This window comes from Urocitellus parryii, chromosome 8, assembly GCF_045843805.1.
Source record: "Urocitellus parryii isolate mUroPar1 chromosome 8, mUroPar1.hap1, whole genome shotgun sequence".
Classification (NCBI taxonomy): Eukaryota; Metazoa; Chordata; class Mammalia; order Rodentia; family Sciuridae; genus Urocitellus; species Urocitellus parryii.
The window spans coordinates 25774517-25791352 of NC_135538.1; the positions used below are offsets into that span (position 1 = coordinate 25774517).

The 16836-nt window shown below is 39.6% G+C and overlaps 1 protein-coding gene across 1 annotated transcript in view; it reads right to left on the bottom strand.

Moving 5' to 3' along the window:
* Nucleotides 1–16836, bottom strand: part of Heca (hdc homolog, cell cycle regulator) — a 44794-nt gene that overhangs the window by 7908 nt on the left and 20050 nt on the right. Inside the window, exon 2 of the mRNA XM_026391873.2 lies at nt 6101–7141. Coding sequence (XP_026247658.2) covers nt 6101–7141 — 1041 coding nt within the window. The remainder of the gene's footprint in view (nt 1–6100; nt 7142–16836) is intronic.

A 16836-nucleotide genomic window follows, 5' to 3' on the forward strand; every position in this document is an offset into this window, starting at 1 on the left:
AGGCATGTAATGAACAGTCAGTCCTTAGAGGGAACCCTTTTGTTATAGTTGTTTACATGACTCTCTATTCTTGAGGGCAGGAACTGGGTCTTATTCATTCACATAGACTTGGTGTCCAGCACAATGTCTGGAGCATGGAAAACACTCCTCAAGTGTGGGGGTATATAGATGGGCATGCTATAAAAGCCAAAGACATTATAACCTTGGGGCCCTCTGTGCCAAAAACAGGAAGGAGACCAAGAACTGCTTGCAATACAGCCCATCTCTGCTCTGGTACACTGAAATTAAGGTGGTCTCATCTGCCATGGCAACTCTGAGTGCCTGAAGGCAATGTTAAGGAGTCAGTTCTAGTATCCAGAGACCACTAGAAACACCTCATTTCCAGTCTCCCTCCCAGACCTACTCACTGCAATTCTCAAATATCCAATCCTACATGGGCCGTTGCTAGGGAAGGTGGGAGGAGAGGGGCACAGAAGTCAGGTGTTGATCAATAGCCATGATGATAAAGACAAATACTGTGAGCTCTACATGAATCATTTCATTGAACGCTTATAGTAACACTATCAAGTAGGTCCAACTGTTACTCCCACTTCAGACAGGAGGAACTGAAGCTTAGGGACCCTGAGTAGCTTGTTCAGGTTCACAAAGAAAATAAGTGGCAATATCTAGACTCAAATTCATGTCTGTCTCTTAACCTACAGGCAAACTCTTGGGAAAGCCTGGCCCAGACTGAGTTTCTGGATTTGATTTTAGTTTTATTACACACTGTCTAAAGTACAGAGAATTCTATGTTTCTAAGGATGAGATTGTTTGTGAGTTCAAGTAAAAAGCAGATTCAAAAATGACATGTGGTGTAAAGTGGTAAAGAAGGTCAATAAGATCTTCCTAATTAGACCCATATTAATAAATTATTAAAACCAAACAAAACATTTTCTCAGAGGAAGAATCAGAGCATGAGGGCACAGGTGGAGGTAGCAGTGGGGGAAGATCAGGGGTAGGGCAAGGGAATAACAATCTACAGGGTCCACCACTGAAAACAGCAAATTTTTCAGCAGCACATAATCAACTGTATACTATGGAATCCATTCCATAGCCTGGAATGCTGACTTCTTATTGCCGTTGAAAATACTTTAAGGAATATATGGTTGGGAACCCTGGTGGAAAAAATGAACTACACAAACCTGTTATAAGTAAGATCACCCATACAACTCTGAGATATACCACAAAAACACTGACACATGTCCAAGGTCTCATTTGTGACTTCTCTGGTAATGATTAGACACTCTGACCTTCAGATTATAAAATTAACAGTGAATTCTCAATACTTTTATAGTATATATCTAAAACATTCATTATCTATTTGTGTATGATTACATAGTTATGGGAATACAAATAACAGGGGCCTATCTAATTTTCACCTCTTTCTCCAACCACTCCCTAATACTTAATCTCAAGACTTGGTCTTGGGTTCTCTCATATCCTCTTTCTTTTCTTTCTCTTTTCTCCTTGTACTCAAGATTTAACCACCACTGTTATTAAAATAAGCTCCTGGTGTTAATCCCAATGCTATTGTATTTTGAACAGTGCTTGCTAGATATCTCCATGCAAAAGTCCCAACATACATTCAAATACAAATGCTTTCATCTTCTTTGCCTCCCAAATCAGGTCCTATTCCCAACTTCCTCTGCTCCTGTCTGGGACAGCACCACTTATCTGATCTAGAACCAAAGTGGCCAACAAAAACTCTTCATCCTCTATAGTCAAGGAGTCCCAAAATTCGCCATTTTCCTTTAAAATAATCTCTTGAAGATATTCCCTCCTTTTGATTCCCACTGTCACCATGCAGTAGGCTTTCATCATTCTGCATTTAGGCTACAAAAATAAAGTTAAAACTTTAAATTAAAATTTAAGTCTCTAGGGCCCAACCCTTTCAAATAACTTTGGGGGCATGTAATTGTGCGTTTTAAAAATTGTTCAAAATCGGGGCTGGAGTTGTGGCTCAGTGGTACAGTGCTTGCCTAGCATGTGTGAAGCACTGGGTTTGATCCTCAGCACCACGTAAAAATAAATAAAGATATTTCAAAAAATTGTTCAAAAATCTTTCAATTCATAAGAAACGTGGCCTTCTATCTATGCACTCTCATTCATCTTCATAAAGAATGGTTCAAATATATATGTATTTAGATGGACACAATAGCTTTATTTTGTTTATTTAGTTTCTTTATGTTGTACTGGGGATCAAACCCAGTGCTAGGCAAGCGCTCTACCACTGAGCCACAACCCCAGCCCAAGAATGGTTCAAATTTTAAAATGGAGAAACAAATGTGTTTCTACAACACTTCCTTCTAAAATTCCAGCAAACAGGATTTTAAAAAAGGAATAAAACACAAACTTCATCTTCCATGAAACAATGAAGTACCTACAATCTTAAACCAAAATATATGAGGCTGCAAAGTGGTTAAAGGAATAGGAAATAATTTAGCTCTGATACTGGAAAATAAACACTGAGAACAGGGGATAAGCTGCTGAAATGGGAAATGGCAAGGTGGGGAGCGCTGCAAATTACAAGCAACTAGAAAATTGCCTCTTTCCTCAAGAAGCAGAATGTTCTAATATCCTCAGAACCTGGGCTGGTCTCAGGACTTAGGCTGATGAACAGCATATGGGAGGAGTTTTGGAACTCAGCCTTAAGCTCAAGCCTCTGAAGAGTTCCTGAAGCTTCTACTTTCACCCCCTGGAAAGCTGTTCTCATAATGCCATGTGAATAAGTCCAAGCCCCAGTGGATGTAAATTAGTATAGCCACTACAGAAAACAGCACAGAGGTCTTTCAAAAAATTAAAATTTGTCACTGATTACATGGTGACAATAAAATATTTGATATTCTGTGTAAAAAAAACAATTAAAACTACAACTACCCATGTGATTCAACAATAGTAGTGGTACAGGTATATATCCAAAGGAAATGAAATTGGTATGTTAAAGAGTTACTATGCTCCCATGTTCACTGCAGCATAATTCACAACAGCCAAGATATAGAACCAACCAAGTGTCTATCAATGGATGATTCAATAAAGAAAATATCGTACATATACACAATGGAACGTTATTCAACCATATAAAGATGAAATCCTATAACTTGTGGCAACATGGATGAACTTGTCATGCTAAGTGAAATAAATCAGGCACAGAAAGGCAAATATCACGATTTTAGAGTAGAATCTTTTTAAAAAAAAGTTGAACTCATAGAAACACAGGGAGAATAGTGGCTACTCAAGACTGGGAAGGGGAGAAAAGTGGGAGAAAGAGATTGGCTAGTTGGTACAAAGTTAATTAGGAAGGAGTAAATTCTGGTATTCTATTGCACAGTAAGGTAACTAAAGTTAACAATATCAGAAGAAGATTTTGAATGTTCTCATCAACAAAGAAAGGCAAATGTACAAGGTGACAGATATCCTAAATAGCCTGATGTGATGATTATACAATGTATACATATATCAAAACATCATATTGCACCTCACAAATATGTATGAGTATGGTGTTATTATGTGTCAATTAAAAACAAAATAAAACTAGCCTAAGGGAAGATGAAGACTACATAGATCCTAAAAGAGCCATTCCAGCTGAGCCTCCTGAAGCATTTAGTCTGACAACTGCTAGATGTGTATGAAAGATTGTTCCAACCAACCCACCCATAGAATTGGGAAAAGTTCTTAAATCATAACTGCTTTTAAGCCATGAAGTTTTGGAGTGTTCTGCTTTAAAACAAAGGCTAAAAAAGAATTAAGTAAAATTCTCAAAATGAATGAGACTACTCCTTTTGAATTCAGCTCCCTTTTCTTGCTCAGAAATATAACATAAGAAATCGTTAAGAAAAAGAAATCGTATTCATGAATTAAGAACAGAAAGCTATTAAAAAGAGCTCTTAGGAATTAAAAGTATGAGGGCTGGGGATGTGGCTCAAGCGGTAGCGCGCTCGCCTGGCATGCGTGCGGCCCGGGTTCGATCCTCAGCACCACATACCAACAAAGATGTTGTGTCCGCCGAGAACTAAAAAATAAATATTAAAAATTATCTCTCTCTTTCTCTCCTCTCTCTTTAAAAAAAAAATCTTATATAAAAAAAAAAAAGGAATTAAAAGTATGAGAACAGAAAGTCAAGGAAATCTCCTAGAAAAAAGAATAAAGAGATAAATAAAAGGGCCATGAAGAATTCTCGATCAACCAAAAAGTAGGATGAATATAAGAGATCCAACATCTAATTAACAGGAGTTCTATAGTAGTTTTTTTTTAAAGTGAAAATGAGGAGAAAATTTATCAAAGAAATAATACAAGGTAAAATCCTTCCAAACTGAAGGTTTTGAATCAATAGCCCAAGAGAGTACACAGCATAATGAATGGAGTGGGTAGGGGAAGAGCAGATATCATGGTGAAATTAGAACACCAGGAATATAAGAAACCTGCAGGATGGGGTGAAGATAGAAGAAGAGACAAGAAAAAGAAATCAGACTTCCTAATACCAACACTGTAATACAGAAATACCTTTAAGAAGAAAATAAAAGAAATACTTTCAAAACTCTCAGGGGAAAATATTTTATAATTTAGATGACTATACCCGGTTAAATAGTAGTCAAGTGTGAAAACAGAATTGAAACAGACTTTTAAAGTCTCAAATCACGTATTCCCATGCTCTCTTACCTCAGAAACTTAGTCCTAATGATGTCTCCTAACAAACTGAAGGAATAAACCAAGAAAAAAGAAAATATGGGATCTAGAAAGCAAAATTTACACAGGAAAAGAAATGAAGGCTTTCCAAGGATAGCTGAAGTACAGCAGGTCCTAAGGGTACCAGGATAAATAGGAACAGGGAGATAAAAGGCTCTGTGAGGAACATTTTCTGAAGAAAAAAAAAAAAAACACAAAAATGTCTGTCAGGTATGTGGAAATGCTTTTGAAAGGTTTGTAAAGCTGCTGGAGAGAGAGAGCAACTAGCCAACATTATATAAAAAAAAAACCTAAGCAAATAAAAATATGAATTAACTCTAATGAAAACAAAAGGTATCTCTATAATAGGAAATATAGCCATATGCTTTGGCTCAACACTAAATATTTACAACTCACAGCAGCAAAAACATTAAGGATTTAACCAAGAATTGTGATATTTTCTCCTAAAAAGGGGGGATGTATACTCATCCACCATAAAAACTAACAGATAATATCTAAAACTGGAGAATGAAGATAACAGTATTTAAATTATGATGTTAAAAGCTTTTCAAAATCAGTTAAGATTTGAAATGCTTGTCTCTGGGGACTGAGACAGCAGGAGCTGGTGGGAAAAAGGCAGAGATATACTATTTTCACTGCAGGGCTTTTTAGCATACTTTTAAAGGTATGAACATGGTATATGTCATGCATCTCATCTTTATGGAGATTCAATCATTTTATAAAAATTAAAGAGATTTCACACTTGTACTATCCAACCCCATGTCATTCAATTTATGCTTCAAATTTGCCCAAGTTCTTGGATATCATCCACATAAACTTTCCCACTGTTCCCACCATCACCATCTGAGGTTTCTGCACTTTCCTTTTGATGCTAATAAGACAGTCTCATCTTTCACAATTTCAAAACTAATTCAACTAGTCTGAAAACATATTGGCCCATCCTGTTCCTTATTCCTCGTCCGCCCCCCCCGCCCCCCCGCCCCCTGTTATGATCGAAGAAAATGTACAGCTTTCTGGACACATTAACACAGGATTCAAAAGAAACTATTTCATAGCCAGTGAGAATTATACAATTCCTTTCCTAAATTCCCTCCCAATTATGAAAAACTATACACCAGTAATCCTCTCTTCAAATTAAAGCAGAAAAAGAACATAAAATTACCCACCAGGCCAACTATACTTGGTACAGTGACATCAGAGTACAAAAATCACCATCACCTCACTGGGCGAAGCTGAAACATTCACATGTTACCTAGCACCTGACTAGAACAAAAATACAACATCAATTAAAATTAAGTCAAAACAGAGCAATTCCACCTTGTTAGCTTTTTTGAGTTTTAACAAACAGTAATCAGGCAAGGTGAATCAACACCTATACCTTGAAGGTGGCAAGGAACATCATATTCGATCTCATCATGTCTTGAGGGGCTTAAGAACAGAGTTCCATCCACCAGAGGGAACTGTTCGAAGACAGGGAGTGCCCGGTGGCACAGAGCACAGTTTACAACATTTCTGTGGCTGGCACTGAGGGCTGCAAGAATGAACTTCCGTAGATCCTCGCCCTGGCCCACTTGAGCATCATCTTCCATCCTTACATGAAAAGTGTTCAGCTTATGCCTGGGGATGTGAGTGAGGAGCTCAGAGAGGTCCAGCCGCCGTAGGAACTGTACAGGGGTATCAAAGTGTCCCCCCCTGTGAACAGATAACCCAGCTGGAGCATAATCGAAGTGGGCATTTCTGAACACATGGCCCCCAGCCATGGCCTTTTTGTGAGGCTCAAGATGGATGGCATTCTTTAAGAATTCCCCAAGGTATCTGGAGGAGCGGGGACCACTGAAGTGGGCAGGGGAAAGGATAGAGTAGCCAGTAGGTGGGGACTGGCCAGGGGAGCCACAAGGGGAACGGGCACCATAGGCTGTGGCACTGACGACCTTTTCCTGGGAGTTCTGCCGGTCCATGGAATGTCGTCGGGGGAGATCATGGTTCAGGCCTTTCTGAGACTTGTTTGGGGGCCTGCATTTTTTTGCCTCCTCCCCAGCCTCCCCTGGGGGCCTCCCTGTGTTCTTCTCTGACCCAGACTTCTTCTTTTTCTCGTCCTGCATCCGCTTCACCTGGTACCAGTCTGTGTCCTTCTTTAAGTGGCCCTGACCACAGCGACAGGAGCAGAAACGGAAGGCCAGGTCATAGCCCTTCTTGGTCCACATGTTCTGACGGCACTGCTTCTCATTCCAGCTGCGAGCCCGGCCAATGCAGTTGAATTGTGCCAGGATGCTGCTCTCCCACTCATAGAAGCACTGCAGGTGCATCCAGGTGCTGTAAGGGCAGTGCTCATTGTTGCACACCACCTTCTGATAGTCATCCTTCTCCAGGTCCACTGGTCTCCCGAAGCTGCAGAGCAAGGGCGTGGCACATGGGGCTTCTGGAAGAGGAACCAAAAGAGAGACTCAGTGCACAGGACACCAGCAGACACCAATCCAGACAGCAAACCTATCATCCACTTCAGCCCATTCATGCCAGAGATATGCCACTACTGGAATAACTACTAGACAAAATTAAAAAACATTTACCATTTTCTTCTGGTATGAAGTTGTACCAAGGAAATTTATTTTCTGATATTTGTTATCTGTTAAAAAACAAACCAGTAAGCTTCAAAAAGTCTGAATTCTTCAAGTGCAATTTTGTGTCAGTACTTGCAACAGTACAGTATGAGGTTTTCCTAAGATGTGGGTTGGGTATAAAGACAGGCAGTTACAAGGTTCCTTTAAAAATGAATAATCACTCCAGAGAACTAAGAAATAATATGAAGCAGTTCTGTTGGCACTTTCAAAGCCCTTTATCATGGGCTTTAAGTTGTCCTGAATATCAGAAGAGAGAAAACAGACAAACCTCAGCTCCAATTCTCTTCTAGAGTGAGCTGACCTAATGACAGTTATGTGTGGTCAAACTAATTTACTCGTCTACAAAGAATTCCAATGCCAGGCTATAAAGGGAAAAAAATCAGAGTTCTCCCAGTTCTTTCACAAAAACAATGAGATGTCTCTACCCGGTCGTAAGCAAAGGTCTCACACACGTTACAAACAGCCAAGCAACTTCCCAGAACAGAAGGAAAAGATGATGGCACAAAGCAGAACTCATTTCACCTCCAGGGCTGGGGTTAAAACCCAGGACCTCACATATAGGCTAGGCAAGCACTATACCACCAAGCTATATCCCCAGCTCCCAAAACCTATTTCTTTTTTTTTTATGGACCTTTTAATATATTTTTATGGACCTTTTAATATATATTTTTTAATTTTCTATGGACCTTTATTTATTTTTTACTTATATACAGTGCTGAAAATCGAATCCAGTTCCTCACACATGTGAGGTAAGCACTCTGTCACTGAGCCACAACCCCAGCCCAGAACCTATTTCTTAAATAGCAAGTGTGGTGTAGAGATTAGAATTCCACTGGATTCCTGTAACTTCTCAATGATAACTCAATGAACTTAGAACTAATTTTTTTATTTGTTCTTTTTAGTTATATATGACAGTGGAATGTGTTTTGATGTATAAAACATATAGAATTTTTTTTAAATGTCAAAAAATTTTATAGAAACACTAAAAAATCAATAGTTTCCAGAAAGAGGGATGGATGAACAGAGCACAGATGATTTTTATGACAGTGAAACTATTCCATGACACTATAATGGTGGATACATTTGTCAAAATTCACAGAGTATGCAGCATCAACAATTAACCCTAAGGTAAACTATGAAATTGAGTGATAATGATGTCAGTGTGGGTTAATCCACTGTAACAAATGTACCGCTCCATGGAGAATGTTGATAGTGGGATGTTATGCATGTGTGGGGGTAGGGAGTGTGCAGGAACTCTCTGAACTCACAATTTGCTGTGAATTTAAAAAACTGTTCTAAAAAATGAAATATACCTTTTTAAAAAATGAAAGGAAAAAGAACTGGAAGCCCAGTTCCATGGAATACTAGCTTATAAAAGTGGACTGGTTACTTCACCTATTTAATTCTCAACTTCCTCAACTATAAATGGGCATAATTAGTTACTTCCTTATAGAGATTTTAGTGAGGATTAAGTAGAAAATGCTTAGAGCTTTTAGCATAGTACTTTGCATATAGGATTTACTAATGTTATTGTCACTCTTGTTCTTATCATTAGCTGAATCTTTATGATACAACTAGGACATTTTAATTTGTGAAATAAGCTCTGTAATGAGGTGGTGGAGACGCTAAACTAGATATGGCAAAATTGGTCAAAAGTAGGGCCAAACTTGGAGACTGAGAGCCTGGTGGTGTAGCAACAGAAAGGATTCCAGGCATGCCAAGGAAAGAGGCCAGAAGCCACAGGCCCAAAGTAGGAGCTGCCAGTTATATGGAGCAGGGGCTGAGTTTAATTACAAGCCCAGAGATGAGAAAAGCACCATGAAGAGCAACATGACCAGTAGGCTTCCCCACCTGGTCTCTGCATTTCTACAATTTTCAATACAATTCAACACTCCCCTTAAACTCTTCTCCACATTTATGTGCTATTTTATTACCATCTAGTTCCTCCTTTGCCTCCCATTCCTCAAAAGAAGTACTTCCCAGGCCTAGTGCTCAGCACTTCTCTCTCCACTATTTTAGAAAGAAGCTAAAAATTAAATTTGTCTTTTCTCAGTGAGGGCTCTACTGGTGCCTGAACAATTCTTTGTGGAATAGGGCTGTCCAGTACATTATAAGAACACTTAATATCTGTAGCTTCCACCCACCTTACCTTCCCATAACTCTGATGCCCATAACATTTCAAAGGCCCCTTTGGAGGGCAGTATTAATCCCAAATGGAAACCCCTGGACTTGATTGCAAAGTTTCCATGTGCTATGTGCAGGAATTTAGACAAATTCCCTGTACGTGAGACACTAAAGGACGACTCTCAGCCTCATGATTCTGTTTTAGAATGTGCTCCTTAGTGGCAGTTGTGGGGCATGGGACTAAAAGCAGGTAGTCCAAAGACAAGAGCTCTAGTTATCTGGTGGAACGGTGAGTCCCTGATCTCCTGTAGCAGTGTCAGATGACAGCACATGAGAACTCACAAGATGCTGAACAGGGACAGGTATGGACAGAAGACTTTGGGCTCCCCTAATTTGAACCTGCTGAGTTAGCTGCAAGTACCCATGCAATACAATATCAAGTTAGAAAAAGACATGAATGTAATTAGAACTTAAAAGAGTCTGAGCTGAGAGTACAGATGTGGAATGAGTTACCCAGAGATAGAGGTCCTGAGACCCATGGGATGCTCAAGAGGAATTGGAGGAATGGACATAAACAAGAAACTGATGAAAGAATCCTGGGAAATAAGGGTTAGTACCAAGACTAGAGAAGAAAAGTCCTCAACAGAGATTGGTTAAAAAAAAAAAAAGGAGAATCACTGGAAGACAAGTCAGAAATTCCATCAAATCGGTTAGGGAAAAGTATTACGAATAGAGGACTGTGCAATGTTCCAGAGTACCTAGTAAGATTAGTTTCTCAGCCTTTGCACTACTGACACTTTGGGCTGGGTAATTCCTTGTGTGGAAGCCATCCTGAGAATTTTTAATATGTTCTAAGTAACATTCCTACCCATAGCTGCCAGTAATACTCCATTTGTGACACCCAAAACATCTCCAGACACTTCCAGATATCCCCTAGGAAGCAACATCATCCTTGGTTGAGAACTATTGGATAAGATAAGCCTGAAATGTCCTTGCAGAAATAAGCAGTGAGTTGGGCACTGCCACCTTAGTGAGGACAATCCAGTGGCATGATGGTGGTGAGGCCAGAGGCAGACAGTGAGCCACTGATGGCGAGGTGAAAAGGTAGAAATATATGCAGATGTCTCTTCAAGAAACTCTTTCAGAAGTATAACTGTAGAGGGAAGAAAAGAGAATGGGCAGAGGACAGAGAAGAGCAAATGCTGAGACCTAAGCATGGTCAGGCACTGGGGGAATAAATGTCAACAATTCAGGACAGCTTGACAAGACAGAAGCAGGAACAAACACTATGATTCCCCTACTCAAAAACCTTCACAACCTCACCACTGCTCACTTAATAACCACTACATTCCACCAAATGCATCAGCACAGGCAGGAGGACCCCACAAAGCCTGTGTGACTACTAGCTATGACTATCTGTGTGTTACAGTTATTCCCTTTAGTACGCAATTCCAGGGTCTTGGCAAAATAGCCGACTTGTATACTTCCATGTATCTGATTACTGTAGCTTCCCCACCTAGGTTCTAGGTGTGCACAATTCTTAATCTTCATCTGTTCAAATCCTGTTTTGTCTAGGACAGCAATTCACATTATTAAACAGTACCATTTATGATCCATGAGCCCTTGGACAAGTACTTAACTTTTACGTCAGTTTCCTCTGTATAAAATGCAAATAACAGAACATACCATAAACTGTACAAGGATGAACAAAAACTAATACACACAGTGCTTAGAACAGGTCCTGGATGCCTATTAAACATCCACTCTTCCTCCCACTCCAGGGATCAATGCAGACACCAGGACTTTCCTCCCTGTGCCACCGGACTCCTCTCAGCATGGTATGGTCTTAATCTTACCGGAGTCTATCACTGTGGTCCTGCCAGATGACAACTCAGGAGAGAACACTCATCTTTGAGTTCCTGAGACCACTGGGCCCAGGCCTTTTACAAAGTCAAGGCTGAATAAAGTTGCATTAAAGACACTATACATAAGACTCACACCTGACAAGAGGAGCAGAGGAAGGGAGAGATCTATAATCCCAGAAGAGACCTGAATATACTAAAGCACAGTGAAAAAAAAGTAGAAGAGTGGTTTGAAATGCCGAGAAAATTAACTGCAGTCACCTGGGCTGTGACCTTTAGTGTCCTTTAAAATGTTAATTAGTCAATTAAATAAAGTTCAGTCACTTTTATCTTCAATCCTCCAGAGGAACAGACTTGTAGGGAATGTCTCCAAAATGAAATAGCAATAACCAAAATATATTAACCCAGGCTAATAAACTCAAATGAAAAGATGGCCTAACTATACCCTTACATTCACAATATTCAAATTGCATAATTCTGAGATTTACTTGACATTTCTTTAAAAAATATAGACTAAGGTAGACTAAGAACGAAAAATCTTATTTATATTTCAAATCAGCAGAAAATGTATCATTTAAGCAATACTAAGCACCTCCTACACACCATGCCTTTGGAGCTGGAAAGATATGGCAAATTGTGCTAGTAGCTCTAACAAAAGTACATGCAGGCAACACAGAGAAGGTACCACAGTCCTGCCCACATCTGTCTAACAACACTGTCTATAATCATCACCACCATTCTCATGTGCTTTCTACCTTCCAAAACTCTACAGAGGGCCCTACTATGGTTTGCACATGGTTGAGTGCCCAAAGACTCATATGTTGGAGGCCTGGTCCCCACTGTGGCAGTGAGAGATGGTATGGAACTTTTAAGAAGTGGGCCTGATGGGAGGTCCCTGGATCACTGCCTTTAGAAGGCAGAATACTAGTCTCCTGGAGTGAAGAGTTCAAAAAGCCCGAGCCCCAACCCAAGTGACTCTCTTCTTTTGCTTTATCTTCAATCATTCAAGATATAGCCTCGAAGAGAATGTTTCTGAAATGTAATGGCAATAACCTGGCTGATTATGTGATGATTTGCTCCTGCACATGGCCCTAACATTGCCATTGTCCATACAATGTGACCCAACCAAGAGGGTCTTCCCCAAAACCAAGCCAATGTAGATTCCATGCCTGTAAACCTTTAAGACTGTAAGCTAAATAAACACCTTTTCTTCATAAGTGGACTATCTCAGGTATTTCCATATAGCAATGAAAAGCTTACTAATACAGGCCCCCACTTCAACTTGCCAGGCCTGTTTGTTCATGTCAGCCACTTTGATGTGGCCTTGTGGCTAGGCCTCAAAAACAAATGCAAAGCCAAGATCTTGTTTAATGTTGAGTAACGCATACTAACAGACACCTTCCTCCATGACACACACACAGCCCAAGGGTGAGTCTGCAAGGGAGGCAGGCAATTCAGGAACAGGGTGACTAGGAATAACAGGAGGGTGAGCCATCAAACAGTCAGGGACTTCTGACAGTTCTCTCTACCTCTCACACAGCCTCCCACCCCATCCACACTAGAAAGGCAGCAGGGAACAATAAGACAATGGGTTTGCGTGTCAGTCCTGCTGCTGACTAGTTGACACTGAGCAGTCTACACATCTGTAAAGTGAGGATAAAAAATGCATGCCTCACTCTGCTCAAATATATGTGAAAACACTTTATAAACTATAAGGTTCCATAAAAATGCCTACATTTCTATGCTATGTCTACCATATTTTTATGCCTTTGTAAATGGCTCTTCAACTAAATGCAAACTGTTCCAATGTATTTCCGACTTTTTCGAATGTTTTGGATGTACCATACAATAGGCACTTAGAAATTAATAGACAAATAACGTCACACCTCTTTTCCAATTTCTTGAGTCTTACAACTAACCAAAACATATAGGAAAAGATTTTGTAATTCTAACAAACAGTATCAGCAACTTTGAAAATCAGACTTATAACAAATTAGCTTTATTACAGAAGCATTTAATTGCTTCCTGAAAGGAAGAAATTTATAAGATCCTTAGATCTTAAGAACAGCAGTCCCACAAAGGTATAAATGGAAAACAGATTAATCTGATAACTAGGCCTTTAATGGGAGGAAAAAAACAGCACCTCACATTCAGGGAGGGCAAGTATCACAAGTGGCCCTTGGGACATTAGTCTAAACTGTGATAACTGAACTAACAAGAAATATGGATAATTTTCTCTTATGCAGAGTCATAAAAATGTATATAAACCCTCCGAGGTCTGTTTTTACAGTTTCATCATCAAGCATTCAGTGCCTATAATCTATTTTTCCTTGCATGAGTTAAAATAAACAAGTTTCATGTCACTCTGGGCAAAAATCTGAAGGAGTTTCAAGTCTAGACAATAAAGGAATTAGGCTGAGGTCACCTGGCAGTCTGCCTTGTCTCCCCAACCTACTCATCCTGTATTTCTGCCCCTACTTCAAGACTCCATACTCTATGACAGGCAGTGGTGCACACCTGTAATCCCAGAGGCTCAGGAGGCTGAGGCAGGAGGATTGCAAGTTCAAAGAAAGCCTCAGCAATTTAACAAGGCCCTAAGAAACTTCCTGTCTCAAAAGAAAAACTGAAAAAAAGGCTAGGGATGTGGCTCAGTAGTTAAGTTCCCCTTGTACAATCCCTGGTACCAAAAAAAAAAAAAAAAACAGAGACTCTATATTCCTTTTAGTTAAATTAAAAGTAAAGGGTCTGACAAGAGTCATTTGTCATTTACACTGACCACTGAACAAATCTAAATCCCCTGACAATCCTGACAATCATTCACACAAAATGAAGGACCCATAAATCAGGAATTGCAATCTTCAGGGTTTTGACTGTGAAATGAAATATTTTCAACCATCTTAAAACAGATGCAAGCATCTCAAGCTGTTGGGAGCTGGGTACAGTGGAGGAATCCAAAGAGTCTTGTGAAATCATGAAAGGCTTTCTAGGCAAAGTCTAAGGTAGGGACCTGGTCTTATGCATTCTTATAAACTCATAACTTTTAAAATTGTAAAAGGTATTTAATAAATGCTTTGTTGGAGGAAAGAATGACCCAACCAGATATAGTACACTGGGGTGACTAAAATACTAGAGACAGGAATCAGGGATGAATCTTTAGGGATATTTAGCCCTTCTGGGGGAACAGGCAGTCAGGGAGTACAAACTAAGTCTTTCAGAGTCAGGCCAGGCCTTCTCTGTCACCCTCACTTCCTCAAATTCATTGGGTATGGGTACCAAATGTCAATGTTAAGGTTTCTAAACAACTATTGAAAATATTTTCCATACAGCAAATCCTTGTATATGAAAACACCCCCCCCCCGATTGCACAGTAGTCCCCCATGGGGTATGAAGTTCCTGACAAGTGTCCTCAATCTCTACCTTCAGAGTGCATGGCATAAGACTACAGACTCTGGAGTCAGCCTGCCTAGATTTGACTCTCAACTCTGAAATGTATTAGTTTTCAAGTCTTGGGCAAATAATTTAACATCCCTGTGCCTCTATTTTCTTACCTGTAAAATAGTGAAAATAACACCACCTACTTCAAAGGGCTGTCAAGAGGAACAAAGGAATTATTAAGGTAGTTTGAACATAGCCTGGCACTAAAGCATTCAACTCTAAGCAATTATTATCAAAAGCTATCTCACTTTACATCACTAAACGTAATAATCAGGGACTTTGAATGAACTTAGAGCAAAGTTACACAGAGGAGATGACTACCCTCCGTTCTCCACATGTGCAGTTCACCTGGACTCACCAGGAGTTTAGCACTTTTGACAGGGCACATCAACCCCTTCTCAACGCCACACACCACACCACACAGGGGGACACACTCTCCTCTCACCTTGTGCCTCTCCTTAGCCCCCCAAACCCAAACCTCTCCCACATCTCCCATGCCCAGAGAAGTACCTCCCTCTCAGCTGAGAAAGCTAGCTCACTATCTCCGGGTCCTCCACACTCAATACTCCATACTCTGAGGCCAAAGGCTGCCAGTGTCTTGCCTATTCTTCCAACTTAACTCTTTGTCAATCCTGACTTCTCACGTGTGTTGTAAGCTTATAAAGGACAAGCAATGTATTTCTTCCCCACAACAAACAAAGCAGTCTGGCATGTATCCATATTCACTGACTAGTTGTAAAGAGAAGGAAAAGTAACCTTCAAAATGTTTCTTCTAACCCTTTAAAGATGTTTTCCTCAGTCCCAGGCAAATAAGTCCCTTGTTGGATGTCTCTTCCAACCTAAACCATTTTTACCAAGCCTGGGTAGCAGGGAATCATAAAACACAACTGCATTTTATTCATGAGACAATTTAAGACTGATTACCCCAATGTAGTGTAGACGTTGGGGAAAGCATGCTCAGAACACATATATCCTCAGTCACTATGTTATACTTCTGCTTCTTAATTATGTCAGCTTTATCGCTACTATTTCTGTTTGATCTCATAAATTAACTGTGTGGCTTATCTATAGAGTCTTTCATCATATCTAATTGCTATTCCAAAGTTACTGATTTCTGGATGTTTTTCAGCACTTCTTTCTTTTTTAATTTTTTTTAAGTTGTAGATGGACATAATGCCTTTATTTTATTTTAGTATTTTTATGTGTTGTCCGAGATCGAACCCAGTGCCTCACATATGCTAGGCAAGCACCCTACCACTGAGCCACAACCCTGGCCCTTTCGGCACTCTTAAGTCATTCGAATAATATTTTGAAAGCTATAACGAGGATTTAAAATTATAAGAGTGACTGACAAAATAACAACACAAATGTCATTAAAGTCCTCAAATATGTTCTGTCAACAAGAATTCAAACACACCATCAAAGTTAGCTGGTATTTTTGTCTATAAGAAAAGGTGGGCCACTAGGTAACAAAGCATTTTTATAATTCAGCTGACCTGCCAGCTTTGAAAATATAAGATGGCTTAATGCATAATTTGGGGGAATGTGTTCACTGAAATTTTGTATACAATATGAAGCTTTTATTAATGTTATTTGTCATTTTTTGAAATTCAAATAGTTCAATTTGCATATAATGGGATCATTGTCATAGAAAATAAATCAGCAAGGCTACTTTTTCTCTTGCTTGGAGATTTAGAGCTTAGGGGAACCAGATCACTGAAAACTGTATAAGCACCCTAGCATCTACACATACTGTCAGAACACAAGGAGATCTGGGTATTCTGGGAGCCAAATCACAAATATGGTAAAATGGGAATGGGTTTCCAGATTAAGTATATATACAAATACATGTAAGTATGTATATCTGCAAAGAACAGTTCAGATAGTTGTTAAAGTATACCATTTTTAAAGACCCTAGAGAAAGACTTCTTGTCATTCTTTAGTATCTTATTCCAATTTTAAGGCATTTTCCTTCTATGGAATATGAATCTTGGTTTTGGTGATCCTTATCAATATTCTCCTTTGTCAGCAAAACTCCTTGATCATATTCTATAAATGTGATCCCCACTGACCAT